Raw genomic sequence first — 12,996 nt, forward strand, 5'->3', positions numbered from 1 at the left:
AACCAATATGACCTCAATAAAATAATTATTAAAATAATAATAACAATAATGTAGCAATATTGATTCATTAATGGTCACAAATGTATCATAGCGATGTAAGATGTTAACAATAGGGGAAACTCGCCCTCCGTATCTGCCGGTTCTGCATCTGTGGATTCAACCAACTGTAGATTGAAAGGCCTGTGATGGTTTCATCTGTATTGAACATGTACAGACTTTTTCTGTCATTATTCCCTAAACAATACAGTATAAAAACTATTTACATAGCATTTACATCGTATTAGGTATTATTAGTAATCTAGAGATGATTTAAAGTACAGTGGCATAACAACGTTTTGGTCAACAACGGAGCGCATAATCAATGGTGGTTCCATAAGATTAGAACCATATAGCCCAGGTGTGTAGTAGGCTATGCCATCTAGGTTTGAGTAAATACACTCTATGATGTTGGCACAATGACAAAATCACCTAACGACACATTTCTCAGAACACACACCTATCATTAAGCGACGCATGACTGCATACTAAAGGATGTGCATAGTTTGTATGCAAACATTACACCATCTTGTAAGAGACTCGAGCACCCGGGGATTTTGGTATCTGCAGGCATTCTGGAACCAATCCCCCACGGACACCGAAGGATACCTGTACTATCTTTGCAATAATTCCATAAATCTAAAAGTTCTAAAATTAAAAGTTTATTAAAAAATAAATAGCCCTTTTCTCATATGGCCCTGTATAGCAAAAGCACACAAAGTAAGCCAGTTGTAAGACCAACCTTTGAAAGAAGTGGAGAATGAGAAGCGATCAATTTAGAGATTCTGAGAGAATATAATCAACAATCAACTACACATTTTTCTTTTAAAATGTACAATAAAAATCTGACTCCTCTGGAAAACTAATGTATACACATGAAGTTCATAACTATTTCCAGAAGTGTACTTAACATCAGGTGGCTAAAAAGTAAAGGCTTCAAAAATTTCTGGAATCCTCAATACCACAGGGGGAAAAATACCTTCTTCAGATCATAAACATCTCACAAAAGCTTCAATGTCTGTGTAAACCATATTTTTAAAAAAGCAAAATAAAACCTAAGGCTGCAGTAGTTTCTTAAAATCACAGCCTAAACTAGTAACAAATAATCTTTAACTATGTATTCTAAACCCTTCACAATTTTGCTTCAATCTACCTCTGTAACTGTACTTTCTACTATTTGCATATGCAAATTCTCCTCCAAGGAAACTGGTTTGCTCAGTGCTTCCAATATGCCACCCTTGGTTTCTGATGATTCCCTGTAGCTTTGTCTCCGCGCCTACAGTGCCATCCCCTCTGTTCATCTTGTAAATCCTGCTCCTGCTTGAAGACCCAGCTAAAATCCTTCCTCCTCCATAAAGCCTCAGATCAGCATAGGTTCACTAATCACTACTTCATCAGAACTCCTACACCATTAATGTGATACTTACCATATTCATTCATTAAAAAACACCTAAGTGTGTACTTACTAAGTACCTGTACCACAAATAAGTGTTAGGCAAATTAAAGATGAATAAGATATAGTCTCTACCTTCAAGGTGCTCTTGGAATGGCAGAGAAGACAAAAATGTAAACAAACAATTACTGGACCAAGGAGTAGTGCTACAGAGGAACGTATAACATGCTGTGACAACACACTGCAATTTGCTACAATATTTCTCTTTTGATGTTTAAATCTTATTGCTCCAATTAAACCAAAGTCCTCTTGAAAGGTAGAGTTCTCAGTCTCCTATTCAATGTTGTACATATGTTCGTCAAAAACAATTTTGATGTTATTTTGCTAAAACCTTTATTTCACCCTTATTTTCTTAAGAGAACCATAGGTAGAATCCTTGTTCATAGACTTTAGATGTATGATGATGAATTAATAGACTTTTTTTAAAGATTTTTTTTTTATTTTTTCCTTTTTCTCCCCAAAGCCCTCCAGTCCATAGTTGTATATTCTTCGTTGTGGGTCCTTCTAGTTGTGGCATGTGGGACGCTGCCTCAGCGTGGCTCGATAAGCAGTGCCATGTCCGCGCCCAGGATATGAACCAACGAAACACTGGGCCACCTGCAGCAGAGTGCACAAACTTAACCACTCGGCCACAGGGTCGGCCCCTTAATAGACTTTTTTAGTAAGTTATTAACCATAACCAACTATTACTTATTAAGAATTCACAAATTGTAACCACTTCACTTAGTTAACAGCCTTAAGTGGCTGTTTTCTATGAGAAACAAACTTAAAGAAATAGGGGTAATAAAGCACATTGACGATATGGTGACGAATGGTAATTAGTCTTTGGGCGTTAAACATGATGGATTCTACACAGAATTCAAAATAGAACAATGTATACCTGAGATTTATATAATGTTATAAGCCAATGTTACCTCAATAAAAAAATAAATAAAATTTTAAAAAGAAAAAGAAAAAAAGTTCGAGATACATCTTGTATTTTCCTGGGGAGGCACTAACCAACAGGGACAGGTCAAAATAATAGAAGCCAATTTTAAAAGATACTTCAGATGAATCTGTAATGTCACAGGAGAAATGCTTACAATAATATATAGAGTGAAAAAATTATTGAGACTGTAAAGGACATATGCACATGTGACATAGATAACATAAAAACACTGGGTAACGTGTTAATAACATGTTAATAATACTCATCTCTAAATTGTGCGGGATTGTAGATTTGTTTTTCTTGGTACTTACCTGTATTTTATACATTATTAATAATAAAAATACATTCTCATAATTCAAAAATCCAACACTTTGAGGAGAGAGCAGGAGAGGACAGGAGATGATAAAGAGAGGATGACAAACAGAGACAACCAACACAATACAATAAATAATCTTCAAAAGTAATCATTAAATAATTCCTCTAGATAAGCAAATTCTTGAGCTGAAATGCTTCACACTCAACTCAGTACCTCATTTTCCCAAAAGCATTTTTACAAATTCAATCAAGTAAATCAAAACTGACATCTGCTAAATGTTGTATTTGCCACTGGATTTTAAAAAATAACTTGGTTTACCTCTTTTTCATTTGTCTTATGAGAGTGAACATTTTAAATGAACCTTGTTTGTACTTTCAAGATGTTCTGTTTTCCTACAACTGTGCTTTTAAAACCTTGTTTATAACACACGCCTTCAAAATTATGTGTGTATGCATATTTGTATATATCAATATTCCTCTTCTTAATCCACAATTGGTTATAATAGCAACACCTTTGGAAAAATAGATGAAATCATAAATCACCATTTTTAAACCAGAGGCCTTCCACTATCTCCCCTTAGGAAGTACATTTTAAAAAGAATAACAACATCAACACTCTTCCTACCTCATAAAATGTTTCCAATGGCTGATAAGTAAAAATAGATAATGGTAGAAGTATAAACAGAGTCTTGGGCTGGCCCTGTGTCTGAGTGGTTAAGTTTGCGTGCTCCGCTTCGGCGGCCCAGGGTTTTGCCGGTTCGGATCCTGGGCGCAGACATGGCACCGCTCATCAAGCCATGTTGAGGCGGCATCCCACATGCCACAACTAGAATGACCCACAACTAAAAATACACAACCATGTACCAGGGGGCTTTGGGAAGAAAAAGGAAAAATAAAATCTTAAAAACAAAAAAAAAGAAGTATAAATAGAGTCTTTAATTCATCAGCACATAAACCAATTTCATATTGAAATTTCTAGTAATTTTTTCACATTAACTTGGATCATAGATTGATGTATCCTTTGAATCCAAACTGCATTCAACTCAAGAGAACTAGAGATGCCATCTCTAAATAATGTTTACCCTAATTTTTACCTTAGGAAAATCTACTGGAACTTAAAATCTAGGTTTTTCATAAAAAAGGAAGAAGTACTGTTTTCAAACATTTTATTAATTTTTATTAACTAATGTTCCTGAACATTTTTGTTAAAATCAAACATTTTTACTAATTATTAATAAACTTTATTAAGTGTGTATTCCTGCCAACAAGGTGAGTGGTATTTTATGGTCCACTAAAGTTTTTTGTACTTTTGCTTTAAAAGTAAAGGGTAAAATTATACGTTCTCAAAATATAAGACAATTAACTTATGTTTCCAGGTAGGACGGAGTAGCTTTGTACAAACCAGCACTCTCAGTAAGAACAACTAGAAAGTCAGATAAAATATAGATACTTATTTAAAGGCATTTGATACCTGCTGAAGCAGTGAGACCTGGAGGGCCTGAAAATTCAGATAAGAGAGAACATCAGGGAGAAGAGCTGACTTCTGCTTTCGCCTCGGGAACATCTGCAAATTCCAGGCACCACAGGGAGCCTGAGAATTCAGACTCTGCACAGTCACAAAGCTGCTGCTGGACTAAGAAAAGCCATCAGAACTCTTGGCAGAGGCTTGAGAGACCTCAAACATGCAGGCAGTTCCCCACAAGACATTCTGGGGAGCCCAAGGGCAAGCAGCTAAAATTAAGAAACTACTGTGAAAAGCAGAGTGGAGTCATCAGCAGTCTTACAAGACAAAATTTAGAATTTGGGATCCATCAGGGCAAAGACTCACACTGTTTGGGTATTTGAATATTTGCTAAATAACATGGCATTCTATTTTCATACATTTTATAGGCCAAGGCACTTAAAAGTGTATATAAACACTGACCACTGAAGGCTCTCAGATGAAAATCCTGAAGAGCTCTACCTGAGGAACAGTAGTAAACCAAAGGTAGACAGACCCTTACCAAAGCCATGAACCAGCCCCAACTCAGCACAGTCCCTGTCTGGATTAAGGTGACCAATTGACATCTATCTACCTATGAGAGGGGACAACGAACTCTCTTTCTAGAAGAAAATGGCATCATCTGGAGCCTCTGAAGTTTTTTAACTGGAATGTCCGACATTCATTCAAAACTACCAGAAACATTAAATACAGAACCACATGATTGATAACCAAAGAAAAAAGCAGGCAAAACAAACAGACTCAAGGATACTCCAGATATGTGAATTGGCTCATGGGACTTGAAAATGAATATGATTAGCATGTGTAAGACAAAGGAGAAAACTATGGGGGAAAAGATAAATCCACCAAAGAATTTATAGAAAAGAATCAAATAGAATTACAAAATTGAAGAATACGTTACCTATAATTAAGAACTCATTAGACAGGTTTAACAACAGATGAGATACAGCAGAAAACAATCAACTGGAAGATAAGTTTGGCATTATCTAGTTGTGCGAGTCATTTATTGCCTCTCATCTCCCAAATCTACTCTTCTTTGTCCTGTTTATGAAACTGGGGCTGAATCCTGTAAACATTTTTCCTTTGCCAGTTGGTGCAATGTTTAGCTTGCCAATAGAAAGTGACGGAGGGACAGTGCAAGGCATAACAGAGGGAGGAGCTTCTTATCCTGTTCTGGTGTACTTTTCATAGCTGCTCCCATGGTGCAGCCGCCAGAGGCAGGCAGGAGACCCAGTAGTGCTTTCCAGTCGATTTAAGTGGCCCCCAGCCCATTTCTGCTCACCAGACTTGGCCTACCAGTACCCAGTAGGCCACACCACAGTTCTGGCCTGCAGCACCCCCAAGTGAAGGGTCTCCATCAGCCAATGGGCTGCAGCCACACCGTCTCCAATGAGGAGGTCAGAGTCTCAGCCTCAGGAGGTGATGCGGAGACGTGAGCCAAGGGTCTTCCAAGTTTGCTCCTTCTTGAGTATTCTCCCTCAGCCCTAGAATAGCTGCTCTCTAGAACTACTATTCTTGCACTCTTTATAGTTCTCTTTCACTCCTTTAAGTAGTTAATAATTCTCTACATTCAATTTTCCCTATTCAAATTACTGGTACGGTTTCTGTCTCCTGATTGAACTCAGACTAATAAATTGTTCAAGTTTCATTTTCAATGTACCTTGTTTATACTTTCAAGATGTTCAGTTTTTCTACAACTCTTCTTTTAAAGCCTTGTTCATAACACATGCCTTCAAAATTATATATGTGTATATATTATTAGTCCTCTCCTTAATCTTCTATACCACGTGACCCAGCAAGTCTACCCTTCAGAATACACCCATTGGAAATGCACACGTGTATTCAATGAGACATGTACAAGAATGTTCATAGTAGCACTATTCATAACAGCAAAAAATTGAAAATAATCTATACGTCGATCAATAGCAGAATGGAAAAATAAACTGTGGTATGCTCATACAATGGAACACTATGAGCGACGAGCATACAACAACAACAAACTACACGGGTGAGGCTCACAAATAAACGTTGAGTGAAAGAAGTCAGACACACAAGTACAAACTATTTTGATTCCATTTGTATAAAGATCAAAAAGAGGCAAAATTAATAATGGTGATATAAGTCAGCATACTGTTTACTTTTGGGCAAGGTGGTCACAGAGAGACAAGGGGACATGAATGGGTCTTCCGGATACAGGATATGTTCCATTTTTTGATCTAGGTGCTGGTTACCTAGTGTGTTTATTTTTTGGAAATTCGCCATGCTATACTCTTGTGATCTGTACCCTCTTCTGTAGGTATGCTCTTCTTCAATAAGTTACATAAAAATGTAAATTATTTACAAACAATCAAATAATGTTTCTAAGTCCCTGACACTTACCGTACATGGATCTGGTAAAGTGTTCCTCTTATATGTCCCCACAGCACCCCATGCACATACCTCTATCCCTGCTCTTATCATCTGAGGCGGCGAGGCTGTCTACTTATCTGTCTTGAGCACTATATTCAGCTTCAGCACTAAAGATGAGTCTTTTATAGGTCTCAAATGAGGCATTAATTAGATATTTGAAAAATGACAGAACATTCTATTTTAAAATATGTTGTACATGGAAGTATCTAGGAATAGCAGCACCACATTTTTTGATAGTGGGCCACGCAGTCCATCTTAGTGCATTCTTAGCATACACTTCATGTCTGCAGGGGATGGGCACTATTTTGCAAGGGCACATTCAAAAGACGTCTTTCTGTAGGTAGCACAGTGAAGAGCAAGGGAGAAGTGACAAGGCGTTAGTCCAAAACTTCTTTCTACACTTACATTCTACACAAGCAGAAAGGTCAGTGAAGGAATTATACAACCAGTGGGCAGTATCTGCGGTAGCATTAGGTTATTTCCTACTCTGAAGATGCTTGTCCCCTACACAAAATCACCTTCACCTCTTCAAACTGCGAAGTCAGATATCAGTGCTTTCCAATCTTGCTATAATTGCAACATCTTCTCCTCACTTAAATTTATGATCCACCCTTCCTCATTTACGCAAGTTTATCTTAAATTAAAATGAATTATCATTATTTCTTTTTGGTGGGAGAATTTTACAATATGCTTTGAGGTGGCTGAACATACCACATGGTGTTGCAAAAGTGAGGCTGAAAATCACTGCTTCAGAGATTATGTTAGCTGATTTTTATCCCCCAAATTTCTCTAAAACTGAATCTTTTTCTTGTATTTTGAAATTTTTGTCTTAAACATACTTCTAGTCTCAGAAACCAAAAAGTTCCTTTAGGAATACAGAACCTTAAAGGAAACCTGTTCATCTAACAAACACGTATTGTGCACCTCTACACACCAGGCACGCTTCCAGATCTTAGGATACAGCAGGGAACAGAACAAATTCCATTCTTTCCTGAAAAAACATGGTGACCTTCTATCCCAGTTTGCCTGGGACTTTCCCATCTTAGCAGCAAAGGTACTACATCTCAGAAAACCCCTCAGTCCTGGGAAATTGGTCACCCTAGCAGAGACTGACACCAAACAAATAAGTAACCAAAAGTTTATCAAATGATGATAAGTGCAATGAAGAAAATAAAGCATGATAAAGATAAGAGAGTAAAGGGAAGAGTGTTATTACTATTTTGTATAGGGAAGGCCTCTCTGATATAATGACATTTGAAGACAGAAGGAGGGCAAGCCATTCAGAGAAGTGAGGAAAGAGTTCCAGGCAGAAGTGCAGGAAAACGGTGAACAGCAAATAAAAAGGTCCTAAGGTGGGAGTGTCCTCAAATACTTAAGGAATAGCCAGGAGGCAAGTGTGGCTGGAGAGCAGTGAGCAAAGAATAGAATGGAAGGAGAGGAGGTTAGAGAAGCAATTGAATAACACCTATTGTATACCCATCACATAGGGTTCAGCACAAGTTCCAACTTCTGATTTTAATCCCATAACTCCAGCCTATAATAATTTTCCCTTTTCATTATAATGGAATCTGTCTTAATTTATTGATCATCCTCTCTTCTCACACTATATAATGCATGTGAAAACACTATGTAACTATCCCTTAGCACTCCTTTGTGCCAATTATTCCATCATTTAATTATATACCTGTGTATACTTCTTTTCATGTATCTTTGTCTCCCTAAAATTTAGCCTCCTTGAGGTCCAGTTCCAAATAACACAGTGCTGGTCAGATGTGTGCAGTCAATAAATACCCATGGATAGGATTTTCCTCAATTTGTCTTTTGTTCATTTTTATGCTTTTTCCTTAGTAGAGGAGGGCACCAATAAGTCAACGCCTTATTCATAATGACACATGAAAACAGTATGGCAAATACATAGGACAGAATACAGTAAAAGTAGAGCCACTGACAAATTAACTTACATTGCAGGGACAGGTCTTTTATCAGCAAATGCTTAGGATTTGAGGCTCAGAGCAAAAGTGCAAACAGCAAAAAGCTCTAGTAATAACAACCACTCAAATCAAGAATCAACTCTTCTAAGTGTCCCTGAAAAATACTTCTAGACACAGATTATCTGAGTGATCATCATTGGTGTATAAAAAACTTGCCACAACCACTCCTAAACCAAATTAACTGCTCCCTCTGCTATGTACTATGTTGTATTTACGTGATCTTCTCACACTGTCTATTAAATAAAGTCATGTATCTGTCTCCCCCTACTAGCCAGGAAACACATCAAGAGTAGAACTCAGGCTTTATCTCCATTGCGTAGGCCCTAAGTCATAACACTCAATTAATGTTGACTTAAACGGTTTGGTTAATTAATTATTAGCATATATAATGTAAAGCAAAGGAGCAAATTTTTAACAAATCTACTAGAATTTATGAGTATTGACCTTAAAAATCGCTCCCAGAAATACTATAAGCTTATTGCAATGCTACTTCCACTCTACGTTAGGAAATGATTTAAGTTCAGTTTATGAGATCAAAAGAAAAGTAACGTCACTATTTTATAATCACACCTCAGTATCAAAATACATAATCATCCAGCTTCTGCAACAAATTGATTTACTTCAAAAACGTAGAAAAAGATAAAGAACATAAGTCTGTAAAGAGGTTTTTGCTCAGTAGAAAGAAAAACTTTACATTAAAAGTTAGAGCTGTTAGGTTGTAGGGTATGAGATGAATATACAAGAATCAATTGTATTTCTATACAGTAACAACTGTATTGTGAAACAACTGAAAATGAAATTGAACTACCATTTAGAACAGCATCAAAAAAATAAAATACTTAGGAATAAACTTAACAAAAGAAGTACAAAATTTGTACTCTAAAAATTACAAAACATTATTAAAAGACATTAAAGAAGGACTAAAAAAAAAAGAAAGACATTTCATGTTCCTGGATGAAAAGACTTAATATCGTTAAGATGGCAATAATTTTTAGCTTGATCTACAGATTCAATGCAATGTCTATGAAAATCCCAGCTGGATTCTTTGCAGAAATTGACAAGCTGATCCCAAAACTAATACAGAAATGTGAGGAACCCAAAACAGTCAAAGCAATCTTGGAAAAGAAGAACAAAGTTGGAAAACTCATACTTCCCAATTCCAAATCATATTACAAAGTCACAGCAATCAAGATAGCGTGGTACTGGTATAAGTTTAAAATATATATCAAGGCAATAAAATTGAGAGTCCAAAAATAAACCCTCACATTTATAATTAATTGAGTTTCAATAAGAAAGCCAAAACAATTCAATAAGGAAAAAACAGTCTTTCCAATAAATTGTGCTGGACCATCTGGATCTCTGCTTGTAAAACAATAAAGCAAGACCCCTACCTCACACCATATACAAAAACTAACTCAAAATGGATCAAAGACCTAAATGAAAGAGCAAACATTTTAAAACTCTTCAAGGAAAAGATAAGAGTAAATCTTCAAAACCTTGGACTAAGCAATGGTTTCTTAGATATGAAACCAGAAACACAAGCAACAAAAGAAAATATATATAAGTTGGATTTCATAAAAATGTAAAACTGTCCCCTTCAAAGAATAGTACCTGGAAAATGAAAAGACAATCCACAGAATGGGGGAAAATTGTGGCAAGTTATATATTGGATAAAGCACTTGTACCCAAAGTACTCTTACACCTCAACAATAAAAAGTCAACCTAATTTAAAAATGGGCAAAGGATTTGAATAGACATTTCTCCAAAAAAGATATACAAAGGGCCAATAGGCACATGAAAAGATACAAAACATCATTAGCTATCAGGGAAATACAAATCAAAAACACAATGAGACACCACTTCATATCCACTAGGATGGCTATATATAAAGACAGATATTAACATGTGTTGGTGAGGATGTGGAGAACCTGGAACACTCACACCCTGCTGGTAAGGATGCAAAATGTACAGCCACTCTGGAAAAAGTCTTGGAGTTCTTCAAAAAGTTAACTTGCGTTACCATTTGACACTGCAATTCCACTCCTAGGGATATATCCAAAAGAAATAAAAATATGTCCACACAACAGCCGTATTGATAATAGCCAAAACATGGAAACAACCCAATTGTCCATCAACTGACAACGGATAAATAAAATGTGATATATGCATAAAACAGAATATTATTTGGTAATAAAAAAATTAAGTAGTGATACATACTACATTGAAAACAGAATACTAAGTGAAAGGAGTCAGTCACAAAGGACTACATATTGTATGATTCCATTTATACGAGATGTCCAGAACAGGCAAATCCATAGAGACAGAATGTAGATTAGTTATTGCCTAGAGTTGACATGGGAAGGGGTGGGGAAATAGGGAAATGATTGCTAATAGTTTTGGGGTTATTTGCTAATAGAAGGGGTGAGGACAATGTTCTAAATTTGACTGTGGTGACGATTGAACAACTCTGTGAATACACTAAAAACCATTGAATTACACACTTTCAATGGATGAATTTTATGGCATATAAATTATGTCTCAATAAAGCTGTTATTAAAAAAAATTAGAGCTGTCCCCAAAATGAAAAATGCTACCTCACTGGAAATAATATTAAATGCTAAATGGTCTTCTGTTGGAGATATTACTGTAAAAGAAGGATTCAATTAGTGGTTCCCAATAGCAGTTCACAAACTACATAAAAATCACCCAGGGAATTTACTGACTCTTTGACTTCCTAAAGCCTCTAATTTGGTATGTCCAGGTGGGGTCCAGGAATCTGTATTTTTAACAGGCTTCCTAAATTATCCTAAAGTATAGCCGCAGTGGGAACCACAGGACCACTGAGACCCTAACTCACTGATTTTATGATTCTCTGGTATCAATGAGATACCTATCTCTAGATCTGGTAGCTATCTAATATTTTCCATTCATCTAAGAATCTCAAAGTCCTTTTTGGAACTCACCTCTCTGAATAAAGAATTTGAGCTAAGAAAGAGGCAACCTAGGATCTGACCGATTAGAGTACCTCACATATTTTTATTAACCTATGTATATCCTTTATTTAAGCTACTTCAAATCCTTTTTTGGAAAAGAGCAGGTTTAAATAAATTGAATAAATAAAAGATCACATATATTCTTTAAAATTACATTTCTCAAACTGGGACACATTGGAGAGTCCATCTTTTTCTCAGATATTTACAATTTAATAGACTTTTATATTAAAAAATACAGGTATTGTAATATCAAATGTAAAATTTTCATGAAGTTTTAAGATAAAACCCAGAAACTTCCAGCAAATTCGTACTTGCCATAGGAGCTACTGTGAACTATACTCCCAGATTCCAAGGGTACACATTCATTCCCTTCCACAATTAGTACTTCAGTGGAAAAATTCAAGAAGTCTAGGCATTCTGTTTTCCACTCTGCGGGTGATGAAATATGTAATCCCCCCCTCATTTGGAACCATATACAAACTAATCAGGTTATTAGTGACTGTGCTCTGAGCACTTCAAGAAGGGAGGAAAAAGTCTAAAGTGAATCTAAGAATTAAACCAGAATCTGTTAACAATTGAGTGAAAAGTCCTTCAGAGGCATGCTGCGCTCAGGCAAATGTCTGCTGAAGATCAGGCCTTGTCGTTTATTCTGTCCTAGTGTGTCAGCCAGATGACAGTGAACATCAAGGGCACCCTCCAGGGCTCTGTGGACGTCACCCAGCTAGTGGAGGGTATACCCTGCTTGCTTATCTAGGCTTTCCCAGCCCATTGGTCCATGAAGAAACTCTGGGTAGCCTGCCTGAGGCCTCAGATTAACTACAGCTAAAGAGAAGGTGGTTCCCCTAGATTTGTAATCTTTCTCTCAGATATAATGCTTTGATTTGGGGGCACTTCTTTTTCAGCTAATTTCTCAAAAACATTTGTGATAACTTCACTCAGGGACTAAATATCAGAAGGGTAGAGTTATAATATCAACTCCAAAACAATTATATAAATCTAGGTCAATTTCCTCAATACTAAAATAGAAAAGTGGAATAAGATGAACCTTTCTAGCTTTTAAAGTCTATACTCTCACTTTACTTGCCAATATTGAAGACATGACTTGCAAATTTTAAAGACAATTCCAAAAACAGCTGTAAACATATGTATACTTCTTACCCGTCATAGTGTTCCCTCTTGCATCATCTAGCTCAAAGCCCCTTCTTTTCCCCTCTGGATTTTTGCAAGAGTCCTCAATCTCTCCTTAATCCCTCATATTGATCACATTGCTGTTACATGATTCTTCAATTATCATTTCCTTCAACGGCTCTTAACCTAGCATTCAATGCACTCCACAATCTCATCCCAATTTATCTTGCTAAGCTTTTCTA

The 12,996-nt window shown here is 36.4% G+C and overlaps 1 protein-coding gene across 3 annotated transcripts in view; it reads right to left on the reverse strand.

Annotated features, from left to right (window-relative positions):
- Positions 1-12,996, reverse strand: part of BABAM2 (BRISC and BRCA1 A complex member 2) — a 420,515-nt gene that overhangs the window by 319,717 nt on the left and 87,802 nt on the right. Inside the window, exon 1 of one of the 3 annotated variants that reach the window (XM_070235639.1) lies at positions 4,204-4,889. The exons of the other annotated variants lie outside the window; for them this stretch is intronic. Within the exon in view, the coding sequence (XP_070091740.1) occupies positions 4,204-4,296 (93 nt within the window). The 5' untranslated portion in view covers positions 4,297-4,889. Of the gene's footprint in view, positions 1-4,203; positions 4,890-12,996 lie in introns of those variants that run through there. 3 annotated transcript variants of the gene reach the window in all.

Source organism: Equus caballus, chromosome 15 (assembly GCF_041296265.1).
Source record: "Equus caballus isolate H_3958 breed thoroughbred chromosome 15, TB-T2T, whole genome shotgun sequence".
Taxonomy (NCBI): Eukaryota; Metazoa; Chordata; class Mammalia; order Perissodactyla; family Equidae; genus Equus; species Equus caballus.